At 45.4% G+C, this 15,000-nt stretch overlaps 1 protein-coding gene across 1 annotated transcript in view; it reads left to right on the forward strand.

Moving 5' to 3' along the window:
- LOC309494768 (POU domain, class 2, transcription factor 1-like) overlaps positions 1–13,980 on the forward strand; it is a gene marked incomplete at its 5' end in the record, with an annotated part of 14,777 nt that extends 797 nt beyond the window's left edge. Inside the window, 10 exons of the mRNA XM_082164178.1 lie at positions 1,565–1,685; positions 1,768–1,859; positions 4,401–4,562; positions 4,637–4,778; positions 5,998–6,137; positions 8,799–8,978; positions 11,098–11,176; positions 11,268–11,490; positions 12,384–12,457; positions 13,208–13,980. Of these exons, the coding sequence (XP_082020304.1) occupies positions 1,565–1,685; positions 1,768–1,859; positions 4,401–4,562; positions 4,637–4,778; positions 5,998–6,137; positions 8,799–8,978; positions 11,098–11,176; positions 11,268–11,490; positions 12,384–12,457; positions 13,208–13,482 (1,488 nt within the window). The 3' untranslated portion in view covers positions 13,483–13,980. The remainder of the gene's footprint in view (positions 1–1,564; positions 1,686–1,767; positions 1,860–4,400; positions 4,563–4,636; positions 4,779–5,997; positions 6,138–8,798; positions 8,979–11,097; positions 11,177–11,267; positions 11,491–12,383; positions 12,458–13,207) is intronic.
- Between the last annotated feature and the right edge of the window lie 1,020 nt (positions 13,981–15,000).

Raw genomic sequence — 15,000 nt, forward strand, 5'->3', positions numbered from 1 at the left:
CCTCTCTCCTCTCTCTCTCTCGCTTTCTCTCTCGCTCTCTCTCTCTCTCTCGCCCTCTCTCTCTCTCCTCTCGCTGCTCTCTCTCTCTGCCCTCTCTCTCTCTCTCGCCCTCTCTCTCTCTCTCTTGCGCCTCTGCTCTCTCTCTCGCCCCTCTCTCTCTCTCTCTCTCGCCCTCTCTCTCTCTCTCTCTCTCTCTCTCAGCCCTCTCTCTCTGCTCTCCTCTCCTGCCCTATCTCTCTCGCCTCTCTCGTCTCTCTCTCGCCCTCTCTCTCTCTCTTGCGCTCTCTCTCTCGCCCTCTCTCTCTCTCGCCCTCTCTCTCTCTCTCTCTCTCGCCCTCTCCTTCTCTCTCTCTCTCGCCCTCTCTCTCTCTCTCTCGCCTCTCTCTCCTCTCCTGCCCTCTCTCTCTCTCGCCCTCTCTCTCTCTCGCCCTCTCATCTCTCTCGCTCTCTCTCTCTCTCGACCTCTTCTCGCCCTCTCTCTCTCTCTCCTCTCCTGCCCTCTCTCTCTCTCTCGCCCTCTCTCTCTCTCTCGCCCTCTCGCCCTCTCTCTCATCTCCTCTCCTGCCCTCTCTCTCTCTCGCCCTCTCTCTCTCTCTCGCCCTCTCTCTCTCTCTTGCGCTCTCTCTCTCGCCCTCTCTCTCTCTCTCGCCTCTCTCTCTCCTGCCCTCTCTCTCTCTCTCGCCCCGCCCTCTCTCTCTCGCCCGCCCTCTCTCTTCGCCCGCCCTCTCTCTCGCCCCGCCCTCTCTCTCGCCCGCCCTCTCTCTCTCATCGCCCTCTCTCTCTCTTGCTCTCTCTCTCTCTCTCTCTCTCTCAGCTCTCCCCTCTCTCTCTCTCCTCCTCTCCTGCCCTCTCTCTCTCGCCCTCTCTCTCCTCTCCCTGCCCTCTCTCTCTCTCGCCCTCTCTCTACTCTCTCGCTCTCTCTCTCTCTCTCGCCCTCTCTCTCTCTCTCCTCTCCTGCCCCTCTCTCTCTCGCCCCTCTCTCTCTCTCTCGCCCTCTCGCCCTCTCTTCTCCTCTCCTGCCCTCTCTCTCTCTCGCCCTCTCTCTCTCTCTCGCCCTCTCTCTCTCTCTCGACCTCTCTCGCCCTCTCTCTCTCTCTCCTCTCCTGCCCTCTCTCTCTCTCTCGCCCTCTCTCTCTCTCTCTCCTCTCCTTGCCCCTCTCTCTCTCTCGCCCTCTCTCTCTCTCTCGCCCCTCTCTCTCTCTCTTGCGCTCTCTCTCTCGCCCTCTCTCTCTCTCGCCCTCTCTCTCTCCTCTCCTGCCCTCTCTCCCTCTCGCCCTCTCTCTCTCTCTCTCTCTCTCGCCCTCTCTCTCTCTCTCTCTCTCTCGCCCTCTCTCTCTCTCGCCCTCTCTCTCGCCTCTCTCTCTCTCTCTCTCTCTCTCCTCGCCCTCTCTCTCTCTCTCTCTCTCTCGCCCTCTCTCTCTCTCGCCCTCTCTCTCTCTCTCTCTCTCTTGCGCTCTCTCTCTCGCCCTCTCTCTCTCTCTCTCGCCCTCTCTCTCCTCTCTCTCTCTCTCTCTCATCTCTCCTCTCTCTCCCTCTATCTCTCTCGCCCCTCTCTCTCTCTCAGGGTTTGGCTCCTCAGGGCCTGAACCTGCAGCAGTTTGTATTGGTTCCGTCGAGGTCACTCCCATCAGTCCTCAGATGCAGGCCTCAGTTCATCATCTCTCCGTCTCCTCAGGGTCAGACCGGTACGTGTGTGTGTGTTTGTTAGACATGATTGATGATGATGATGGTGGTTCTTGACTCGTCCTGTTCTCCTCCTGTTCTCAGGTCTCCTGCAAGCTCAGAATATTCTGACTCAACTACCTCAAAGCCAAGCCAGCCTCGTGCCGACGCAGACCAGCCTCACGCTCACCACACAGGTCTGACACACACACACACTCACACCACGCAGACCAGCCTCACGCTCACCACACAGGTCTGACACACACACACACTCACACCACGCAGACCAGCCTCACGCTCACCACACAGGTCTGACACACACACACACTCACACCACGCAGACCAGCCTCACGCTCACCACACAGGTCTGACACACACACTACACACTCACACCACGCAGACCAGCTCACGCTCACCACACAGGTCTGACACACACACACACTCACACCACGCAGACCAGCTCACGCTCACCACACAGGTCTGACACACACACACACTCACACCACGCAGACCAGCCTCACGCTCACCACACAGGTCTGACACACACACACGACTCACACCACGCAGACCAGCTCTCACGCTCACCACACACAGGTCTGACACACACACACACACACTCACACCACGCAGACCAGCCTCACGCTCACCACACAGGTCTCTCACACACACTCACACTCACACACTATACAGCGCTTTAACACTATAGTGTTTCACAGCAGCTTTACAGTGATAATAGGAGATTACAGTAACAGAGATTGTTTAGGCTTTACAGCAGATCTAGAATAGAGTTATTGTCCAGATAAAGTTAGTTTTGATTGATTCACTTCCGTTGTAAAGATCATTAGTTATTAACCCTCTGGAGTCCTGAAGCGTTTTTTTGGGCCCTGGGGGTGTTCTGACATGCCCTGACATTTGTGCTTTTTTTCAGTTGCTTATAAACATATTAATGGCAAAGGTGTAAATTCACTCTATATAGCACAAACAGGACTACAATAATATGTGAGCCACATGTATGTACATGTTTTCATTTTTGAGAGAATAATGTTTATGCGTGGTTATCGAAAAAACTAAAAATTAAAATTTTTGAAATAAGACCACAAAACACATACTAAATATGTGGCAATAAGACTTTTGACTTATGGATGTCGTCGCCTATAGTTTTTTCTTCAAAATTATGTGAAAATAGTCTTGCTTTATCGTTCACATAAAACCATACATTGATTTAAATTGATGTAAAACAGGTTTTGCTTGGAAAGCCAATATGCGAGGGGGCGTGAACGAGGAGTGGTTTACACCTTAGAATACACCCACTCTGCATAATTAGCCATTCACTCAGGTGTGACACTGACTGAGCCACAATGAAAGGACAAAAGATATATTTAGAAGAAGACTTATATTGACCATTTAAGATTTTGCTTACATCTATCTTGTAAATATGTTTTGCTATTTTATTAAAATGGTTACAATTACAACAATAATTACAATTTCAACAATATTTCAAGTGTACTCTTTCTTTGTAAAAAAAAATGATTATAGGCCCTACATTTTATCTATGTATTCATTAGTTTGAATATAACCAACATTGGAACAGCTAACATCTTAGTTGATGACTTTATTTTTGACAAAAATCGTATTTTATATATAGAAATGGCTAAACAAAAGCTTATTTGATGTGGCAGTATATTCTACAGTAAAAACTGTACCCAAATCTACTAAACAAAATGTTGTCTTTCATATTTCGTCTGACTGTAACGTTGTTTTCATGAAATATTAGGGCATATTGTTAATTTGCAGTTTAATACGTTGCTTATACAAATAGCCTACATTATATTTCAACATTCAGTCGATGTTTACTTATCTCAGTATAGCAATACAGTTTGCTAAAACATCATCATTCATTCACACACGCGATTTAAATTTAAACTGTCTTTGCCAGCTGTGGTAAACAGCGCGCATCTCTGCCGTTTATTCATTCATAAACAGAAACCCACGTGAAGAAATTCACGTGAGAAGGAAAAAAACTTACTTGTATTCCTCAGCTCGCTCCTCGATATACCCGCACTTCTGAGGGACATTTTCGATTAGTATTATTCCTCACAGCGCTGCAAGACGGTGTAAACAATGATCTAAATAAACGTGTGTGTTTTCTCGAGCTGATGGGGGCGTTCACAGGATTGCCTCAGCCATTTGCGTTTGAATAGCGCGCGCTCTCCGTGGGCGGGGCCGATTATAACGTAATGAGATGAGATGAGCTCGACTGGAATCGCTCTCTTTTAATACAGATTTCACAAGATGAGAATAATTGTTTTTTTATATAAATGACTTCATTTAAAAGAAGAGAATTCAAGCTTCATGCCTGTCTGTCTGTATGTCTGTTTGACTGAGTATTCGCTGAGTTATTGTTAATTTTCGGACGCGTTTCAGAATGGACTTCACTGGCAGAGAGAAGGCAGAACTCGCTTCGTGTTTATTTTTCTTTATTTGGCAAAAAGCACAACACTTTGTTTTTATTGTGAGTATACACAAAAATAATACACATTTAACAGAATCGATTGATGTATGAAACTCCTATGGAAAATCAAAGTCAACAGAGTATTTATGAGTTTCTTTTACACTAATAAAAAAAAAGCGAGCTGGTATCGCCGGCGATACCGTAGACCTCAGGGGGTTAACTTAGGGGCCGCTAACTTTGCTGGAGTGTGTTTGACTGATGTTTGCATGTGTTGGTGATGTGTCAGGCGGCGACCCCGACGAGGAAGATCGCAGCGATGCCGTCTCCGGCGTGTCCCGGCCCGAAGCGTGTGGACGGCCCGTGTGTGGAGGAGGCCGGCGACCTCGAGGAGCTCGAACAGTTCGCCAAGAGCTTCAAGCAGAGGCGCATCAAGCTGGGCTTCACTCAGGTGACCCTCGCCATCCACACGCCTGTGCTGTGTGCCGGCGCGCAATGCTAACGTGTCCATCACGTGTGTTTCAGGGGGACGTGGGGTTGGCGATGGGGAAACTCTACGGAAACGACTTCAGCCAGACCACCATCTCCAGATTCGAGGCCTTGAACCTGAGCTTCAAGAACATGTGCAAACTCAAACCCCTGCTGGAGAAATGGCTCAACGACGCAGGTGAGATGCTAAAGCTAGCACTGCACTCGCGCATCTTCTGTGGGACACACTCCTGCTGGCCGGTGTCACATTTATAATTATATATATCACGGTATTTTTGTGTATCAGGTTGTGTACAACAATTTTTTGCTGTTCTTGTTGTATTTACACGTCTTTTAGCATCAGATGTCCTCAGCATGCTACGTTCCGAGCGCATCTAAACTGAATCTAGGTAGCCAAGTGTAATCGATCTAATCTAACAGTAGAAATTAGCTGACGAAGTCAATAGTGGGAATAAAACAACACCTAGTCAACACCTTTATTTATATATATACATATATATATATATATACCGTATATACACAACACTCTTTTCTCTGCAACTTCAAAGGAAGAAATACAGTATTGTCGAAACTAGCGCTGGATGCCTGAGGTAATTTTGTAACACTATTTGCTAGCCTGCATGATGATCTCATCGCTAATATTTCTCACCATTTATTCCAAGGGTACGACCAAATGATTTCCATATATCCATGTATCCATATATCAGTCTATATCAGACTGCTGGGAAAAAATCTTTCTGAAAGTGATCCCAACGATATCGTCCCTCATATGTTTATCGTTATAGCTGTGGTGTGAACTCTGCTATTCTTTAATATGGAGAATGATTTTTAGAACTATTATCTTTATAGTTATCGTCCTTGGTGTGAACGGGCCTCTATAATGCCCTATTTAACTGTCATGAGTGAATATTGTAGAAATATTCCGCACTAGTATTAATACAGGTTTGCAAGGCCTCACAAAATGATGTTTACAAAGAGGTCCAGCAGGAGGCGCTGTAGGAGCGGCAATCTCCTTCATAAACGCTGCTTTATCAGGACAGATGAAGATTAAATCAAAATAACATCAAAACTTTTCTAAAGACAGTCAGTTCCCTTCAAAGATACATATATAAACACCCACGCCATGTTTTGACTGTTAAACGTGCAGTGCTCATGTTTATTCAACAATGTCAATGCCTTTTGGAAAATCTACCTGTGCGGGGCAGTGTTGATATTGGGAAGCACTGTAATATAATTTGACAGTTTAACCTCTCCATCTGCACGGTCTCAGGAACACACACATCCCCAGCGCTGTTAAAGCACACACACCGGTATTGGGTATGAACCGATGGATCGCCCAGTGCTAGGACACAGATCGAGACATTTAACGGAACACTTCTCGCTCTGTGTTTCTGCAGAGAACATGTCTGCCGATTGCGTGGTGTCGAGTGCGAGCGAGATGTCTCCGGGTCTCTGCGAGAGTCTGAACCGGCGCCGTAAGAAGCGGACCAGCATCGAGACCACCATACGCCTGGCCTTAGAGAGGAGCTTTCTGGAGGTGAGCGGGTCTCCTGACCACTAGAGGGCTCCTAAACCCCAACCAACCCTGACCCTGGCCCGAACCAACCCTGACCCGCACTGACCCTAACCAGCACTGACTCGCATTGACCTTGACCCGAACCAACCCTGACCCGCACTGACCTTGACCCGAACCAACCCTGACCCGCACTGACCTTGACCCGAACCAACCCTGACCCGCACTGACCTTAACCAGCACTGACTCGCATTGACCTTGACCCGAACCAACCCTGACCCGCACTGACCCTAACCAGCACTGACTCGCATTGACCTTGACCCGAACCAACCCTGACCCGCACTGACCCTAACCAGCACTGACTCGCATTGACCTTGACCCGAACCAACCCTGACCTTAACCAGCACTGACTCGCATTGACCTTGACCCGAACCAACCCTGACCCGCACTGACCTTAACCAGCACTGACTCGCATTGACCTTTACTCGAACCAACCCTGACCCGCACTGACCCTAACCAGCACTGACTCGCATTGACCTTGACCCGAACCAACCCTGACCTTAACCAGCACTGACTCGCATTGACCTTGACCCGAACCAACCCTGACCCGCCCTGACCTTAACCAGCACTGACTCGCATTGACCTTGACCCGAACCAACACTGACCCTAACCCGAACCAACACTGACCCGAACCAACACCCGCACTGACCCTGACCCACACTGAGCTCCTAAACCCTAAATCTTTCGCATTTATGAAGGATTTCCATAAAATCACACTTAAAACTATCCAAACAACCAAATGCCTGCGGATGGCAACCGTTGCTGAGGTAGGATTGGTAATTGATGTTTTTGGGGCGGGGCTTAGCAAAGTCATTTGAATGTACTGAATTTTTTTCATTTAATTTAACCCTTTATATACTTTAGAATATTCCAGTGTTATACTTAAAATCAACAAATAAGAAACTTTAATGCTCCATTCAGTTTTAGGCCGAATACAGCCTTAAATATTAGTATTGTAATTTTACAGTTGTACTGTAAAAAATGCATGATATTATTTTTCTTAAATACTAATTTTTTTTATTTTACTGTGAATTAACACAAAATTAAAATTTGAATCCTCTATTTATTTACTTTAGAATATTCCAAGCAACAAACGTGTTATACTTCAAATCAATAAAAGAGAAACTTTTAGGCTCCGTGCGGTTTCCCCCCAAAGACAGCCATAAATATTAGTATTGTAATTTTACAGTTAAAGCCACACTAAGTAGAAATTGTGTTTTTGTCAAACAGCGACCCCTAGAGTCGCTGTGGAATACTTGCACTGTCGTAAATTATATTATAACATTTTTACATGATTGCAGCTAAATCACAAGTAAATAGTCTATAGTCTAGGCCTACTGTATAATTTAATTTGTGTTGTTTTTATTGGAATGTAAACATTACAAAATGCCAGATAACATCAATTAAGTTAAATGTACGTCGCATTATTTCATAACATTGGCCGTTATGATGTCATTAGACATGATTATTGCAATTTATCATAATAGTTTGCAAATTGTGCTCGTTTACACTATTTACAACCTCTAAGTTAGGCTTGTTTATGATAATTATGTGAGATATTGAAAGCTGTTCTCATGATAATCGCAGGAATCAACGTGATAAATACACCTCACAACACCTGAGTTCAGCTGGAAAACTAATTCGTGAGGCATAGCTATCTGATTTATCAAAACGATTCCATTTACACCTGGTCACATAAATGTATTTTTGCGAAACGGATTTAAATTTGATCTTCAATTCTCGCGCTATATGCAGATTTAATGGAGTGCACGTCACCGAAAGCAACAGATATGAGCTGCATTTTATAGATCATCGGCTAAAATTTCAAAATCAAAGACCGCAATAAGAGAGAGCAGTAACAGCCCTGGTAAGATCATTTCGTTTCTTTACTTTTTTTTTTTAGCATTTTTGGGAGGAGTACAATTTACATATGTGGTTTCAACAACCATATGCATTTACACTTGTCCAGTTTCGTCTGGAATGCGTCTCAGATCTCCTCCTGAAGTGGTTTGAGGGATCGGATTCAAATCCGTCTCAAATGCGTTTCGGAGGGCATTTAAACCTGGACTTTTCACATCGGATACGGATAGCTATCCGATCTGAGAAAATGCATGAAGTGGCCAGGTGTAAACAAACCCCATGACAAAAACATACGTACGAAAGCCGAAAACAAACGCTGGTTGGCCTCTCACGTCCAAATTTGACGAAGTGGTGGGGGAAGTGACGTATGCCGTAAAGCAGTCGAATTTTGTGCTCTTGTTACTACCCGAACCCCGAAGTTACATAGTGCCAGTAAAAGCGATACAGACCCTGTCAGGCTATGGCAGACGTGTCATTCAACCTATTGTAAGTCGATGTACCATCACAAGGATCTTGGAAATATATTATGAAGGTTGAAAAGTTACATAGCGTCGCTTTAAACTGTAAAAAAAATCTTAAAGTGAAAATAATACAATAGTAACATTTCTTATTTTGTTTAATAGTTTTGATCTTTTAGCTTGAATTCATCATTTAGTGACGGAAGCATGGACAATTAAAAAATATTTAGCAGATTATTCCAAGCAACAGAAGTGTTGCAGTCAGTGATTGTGTGATGTGCTGAAGCGGTTTGTGTGTGATCTGCAGCAGAGTCAGAAGCCGTCGTCAGAGGAGATCACACTGATCGCAGATCAGCTCAACATGGAGAAGGAGGTGGTGCGAGTCTGGTTCTGTAACCGCAGACAGAAGGAGAAGAGGATCAATCCTCCCAGCAGCTGCAGCGGGTCACCATCAGCCATCAAAGCCATCTACAGCAGCGCCAACACCGTGAGTCACGATCCAGAGTCACTTCACATCACACAGTCACGCGCCATATGAACCAGAGTCACTTCACATCACACAGTCACACACCGTATGAACCAGAGTCACTTCACATCACACAGTCACACACCGTATGAACCAGAGTCACTTCACATCACACAGTCACGCGCCATATGAACCAGAGTCACTTCACATCACACAGTCACACACCGTATGAACCAGAGTCACTTCACATCACACAGTCACACACCGTATGAACCAGAGTCACTTCACATCACACAGTCACACACCGTATGAACCAGAGTCACTTCACATCACACAGTCACACGCCGTATGAACCAGACTCACTTCACATCACACAGTCACACACCGTATGAACCAGTGTCACTTCACATCTCAGTCACACACTGTATGAACCAGACTCACTTCACATCACACAGTCACGCGCCGTATGAACCAGACTCACTTCACATCACAGTCACACACCGTATGAACCAGAGTCACTTCACATCACAGTCACACACCGTACTTCACATCACACAGTCACACACCGTATGAACCAGTCACTTCACATCACACAGTCATGCGCTGTATGAACCAGTCACTTCACATCTCAGTCACACACCGTATGAACCAGAGTCACTTCACATCACACAGTCACACACCGTACTTCACATCACACAGTCACACACCGTATGAACCAGAGTCACTTCACATCACACAGTCATGCGCTGTATGAACCAGTCACTTCACATCTCAGTCACACACCGTATGAACCAGAGTCACTTCACATCACACAGTCACACACCGTATGAACCAGAGTCACTTCACATCACACAGTCACACACCGTACTTCACATCACACAGTCACACACCGTATGAACCAGAGTCACTTCACATCACACAGTCATGCGCTGTATGAACCAGTCACTTCACATCTCAGTCACACACCGTATGAACCAGAGTCACTTCACATCACACAGTCATGCGCTGTATGAACCAGTCACTTCACATCTCAGTCACACACCGTATGAACCAGTCACTTCACATCACACAGTCATGCGCTGTATGAACCAGTCACTTCACATCTCAGTCACACACCGTATGAACCAGAGTCACTTCACATCACAGTCACACACCGTACTTCACATCACACAGTCACACACCGTATGAACCAGTCACTTCACATCACACAGTCATGCGCTGTATGAACCAGTCACTTCACATCTCAGTCACACACCGTATGAACCAGAGTCACCCCACATCACAGTCACACACCGTATGAACCAGAGTCACTTCACATCACACAGTCACACACCGTACTTCACATCACACAGTCACACACCGTATGAACCAGAGTCACTTCACATCACACAGTCATGCGCTGTATGAACCAGTCACTTCACATCTCAGTCACACACCGTATGAACCAGAGTCACTTCACATCACACAGTCACACACCGGATGAACCAGTCACTTCACATCTCAGTCACACACCGTATGAACCAGAGTCACTTCACATCACAGTCACACACCGTATGAACCAGAGTCACTTCACATCACTCACAGTCACACACCGTATGAACCAGAGTCACTTCACATCACAGTCACACACCGTACTTCACATCACACAGTCACACGCCGTATGAACCAGAGTCACTTCACATCTCAGTCACACACTGTATGAACCAGACTCACTTCACATCACACAGTGACGCGCCGTATGAACCAGACTCACTTCACATCACACAGTCACACAACGTATGAACCAGAGTCACTTCACATCACAGTCACACACCGTACTTCACATCACACAGTCACACACCGTATGAACCAGAGTCACTTCACATCACAGTCATGCGCTGTATGAACCAGTCACTTCACATCTCAGTCACACACCGTACTTCACATCACACAGTCCGACACCGTATGAACCAGAGTCACTTCACATCACACAGTCCGACACCGTATGAACCAGTCACTTCACATCACACAGTCACACACCGTACTTCACATCACACAAGTCACACACCGTATGAACCAAAGTCACTTCACATCCTTAAACCGTAGCTGCAGACCAGTGAAGTGAGTGATCTATTATTGACGAGTGATTGCTTGTTTCCAGGTGTCCAGCACGAACACGCTAACAGTGAATTCTGTTGTTCCACTGACCGCCAGCAACATCTCAAACTTCACACTCAGTGGTGCGTTTATCTTCCTTTCACAGTTTCATGTGGCTCTATATTCCTCATGTGAGCTCATGAATGATGTTTTATGTGTGTGTTTGTGCTGTAGGTGGTGCTCTGACTCAAGTGACATCACACACACCGTCGGTCATCTCCATGGCGCCCGCCATCGCTACGCCCGTGACGTCGTCGTCACTCAGCCCGTCCATCACCAGTGTGAAACAGGAGGCAGTTTCCACGGCAACCACGGTCACGCAGGGGGCGGGGCAGTTCCTGGTGACAGGCACAGGATTTAACCCAACATTCATAACACCCTCGCAGCTGACGCAAGGGTGAGTGTGTGTGTGTGTGTGTGTGTGTGTGTGAGGGGGGGACTTTGGGGGTCCAAAACATGTCCAGGTCACATTTCTGCCCAAAATTAAGAAATAAGTCATAATCATTGTGCAATGACTTTTGTGTTAATTTTGTTTTATATTTTTAGAGTATTTATTTATATTAAGGGGTAAATGTATTTTATTTGTAAAATGCTAAATAATTTGTATTTCTATTTTAATGCTGCAGATCGGATTGCTCCAGCAAAATTTCGTTGTATACACATATGCAGTGACAATAAAGATCTAACAGTGTTTTTCATGCACATGAGCTCTATTTTGCTTCCATAACAGTCGTCGTCTTTCAGACTAGTGGAAAGAGAACATCCAAAACACATTTAAGTGTTTATTTTTGGGCACTTTATCTATTTGTGTATGTAGGTTTAAATCTCAACACTCTTTAAAGGCGGTGAGTTACGGAGTAAAAAGTCCAAAATCCCCCTGGAAAACCTTTTACTCTAATATGTTAACAAAATCAAACAAGGGTTTTAAATCTGGCTTTATCCAGTGTTCAGAATCTGTTCTGGAACTGTATGCAAATTAGTGCATATTTAATGAGATCGTGCCTGCATATTTAAACATAACATTTCAGAAAACCTGTAATACAAAACAAGTGTCTTAATATGCTGTGATTATTTAAGTAGGGAAAGATCACTTGTTGTGTCTTGCCTGTTTTCAGGTTCGTTAAATGTTCTGTTCTCAAACTCTCATGAGTGGAGTGTTATATGTGTTATACTTCTGTGTGAATCTGAGGTTTTGTTGGTCACATGATACTGAAAGCTCCGCCCCCAGTGTAATCTCATTGGTGGTGCCTTCACCGTGTTGATCATGTGATCTCTGCTTGTGTTGTGCAGTGGGACGCTGTTGAGTTTTTCTCCTGCTCTGGGAAACACGTTGATGAACAACAACACACTGGCCACCATCCAGGGTATGACCTGTGACCTCTGGGTCTACAATTATTCACTGTGTAGAAAATCTCAACTGCTCGATTATTTACAGTCAAACCAACATTTATTCAGACATCGTCAACATTTCTCACATTATCTCAGTTTATTCGCTATAGTTTAGAAAATGGTACTAAAGAACTCAGAGTTATGAACTCAGTTGATATTTGACTGGTTTTGTCCGTCCTTTTGTTAGACTGTCTCACACATGAATTATGTTGAATATCTGTCAGCTGTTAAATTTAACTACACAATTAGATAATACCAGTTTAGCTCAACCAATCACCAAGCAATGCTTCATTTTGTTCAGTCTGTGTGTAAAAAGAGCATTAGCAATTAAAGACAAAACACTTCAGCAAAACATGATCAGCTCAAAGTGTCCCAATCATTTTTGGTCTATTGGGTGCAGTTCACAACCTCACCACTAGATGCCGCTAAATGGCAAAATAAATGCCGCTATTTTGCTCTCCTCACTGAACTATAGTGTCCTGATCACACTAGTGAAACTATCACAAATGATATCTGGTGTCTGATACATGTTTGGTTTGACTGTATATTGTCTCAAAATGTAATTATAGTTGCATTTGTCAGATTAGAGCTGGTCGATAATATGAACATTAACATCATGATTGTGTTGTGAAAGAAGTGCTATATAAATGAACGCGCGTGTGTGTGTGTGTGTGTGCGTGCGTGCGTGCGTGTGTGTGTGTGTGTGTGTGTGTGTGTGTGTTCAGCAGCTCTCGCGTCGGGCGGCGCTCTCCCTCTGACATCCTTCGACGGAAACACCGGCCTCCTATTCGCCAACACCAGCGCAGGAAGCCCCGCCCCCGGCCTGATGACCACGCCCTTCTTCCTCAACCCCTCCAGCTTCTCTCTGCTGCCAGCCAATCTCCTGTCGGGGGGCGGGGCTGGAGGCGGAGCTCTCAACCTGCACGTGACCAGCAACGTGCAGCAGAGTCCCGTTGCCATGACGACGAAGAGCGTGGCCTTGGCCTCGAAGGCCCAGTGAGCGCGTGCGAGCGCGATTAACCCTGTTGCTATTACCAAAAACACTTCTGACCGGCGCGGTGAGCGCGGGACTGGCCGGCGCCGGCGCCGTCGGCTCTGCTGCGTGACGCCACGCTCGGGATGAACTCTATTTTTGCATTATTTCTTAAACTAACGTCTAAATTAACCAAAAATGTGAGACTTTTTCCAGACGGCAGATTCTCCTCGAGAGATTATTTCACGCCACAGAGTTTATATTGACTTTCTACGAGGGTTTCTGCTGTTTTTATTTGCGGCTCTGCGAAACGGGCCGATTGTAGATTTATAACCAAAAGCATTTCAGATGTTTTATGTTGCGCGTCGATGACTTTTAAACTAGTGCTCTAACTCCTCATCACTTTATAAACACGGTTAGAAGGCTTTAACTAGTGATAATCGTAACAGCGAGCGCGTCTCCTGTGAGAAATGCAATCCGCCACACATGTCTGACGCTGGCATCTATTAAATCTGTGTGAGTCCACCTCTGCCTGTCCTGTCTCATCTAATCCTGGATGTGGAGCGTTTATTCCCTGGTTTCTAGTGTTCAGGACCGTGTGTGAAGCCTCTGGATCGCTTCAGGAACACTACAGCGTCTCAGACTGATGTAACACACAGATCTCGAGTCTGGGGAAGCTCGTTTCTGACACAATACAAAAATAAAAAAGGTAATTGCTACTTTCTCACAATTTTGATTATTTTAATTTTTAGAATTGCGATTATTGGTACGAATTTTTTCGTACTTCCCAGTAACCCAGTCAGAGTTCTGAGAAACCCAGTCGGACTTCCTAGTCGGATTTCCGAGAAACCAAGTCATACTTCTGTGAATTACCTTTTTTATTTTTGATTCCGTTAAACAAGCTTCCATAAGATTCACCCTGAGACTGTTACTCGAGTCTGTGATGTGATGTGGCAGTGATTTGTTTGATTCTGTCATCAGTTCAACACACACACACTCACTCACTCACATACACATATACACACACACTCACTCACTCACATACATACACATATACACACACACTCACTCACTCACACACATACACATATATATACACACTCTTCGTTGGAGAATCGGAACGGATGCAAACAGAATCACAAAAGAAGCTGCAACTAAAGTTAGTCACAGAGACGTGAGGTCAGAGACGTGAGGTCAGAGGTCAGCGCGTGTGTGTGTGTATGAATACCTCCAGCACTGATCTTCAGTCAGAGAATACTACTGTGTACAGTCCTTTACACTCATCTCTCCTTCATTAGTGTGTTTATCTTCTTCTTCATCGCCGGCGTCTCGCTCTTCTTCTCTGGTGGAAACTTCACATCTCCACACGAGCCGTTCTGAGGCGTTCAGCAGCGTTACGGTTATTTATGAACATGAAACTGTTGAAACGCAAGGCGGCGACATTGATCTATTAATATCATTCATTTCCATTCTGCTTTTGTGAAGTTTAATATATGAAATATTCCAGTGTGTTCAGTTTCATCTTTAGTTTCATCTTTAGTGTCG

The sequence above is a fragment of the Leuciscus leuciscus genome (genome assembly GCF_965113295.1).
Source record: "Leuciscus leuciscus genome assembly, chromosome: 3".
NCBI lineage: Eukaryota > Metazoa > Chordata > Actinopteri > Cypriniformes > Leuciscidae > Leuciscus > Leuciscus leuciscus.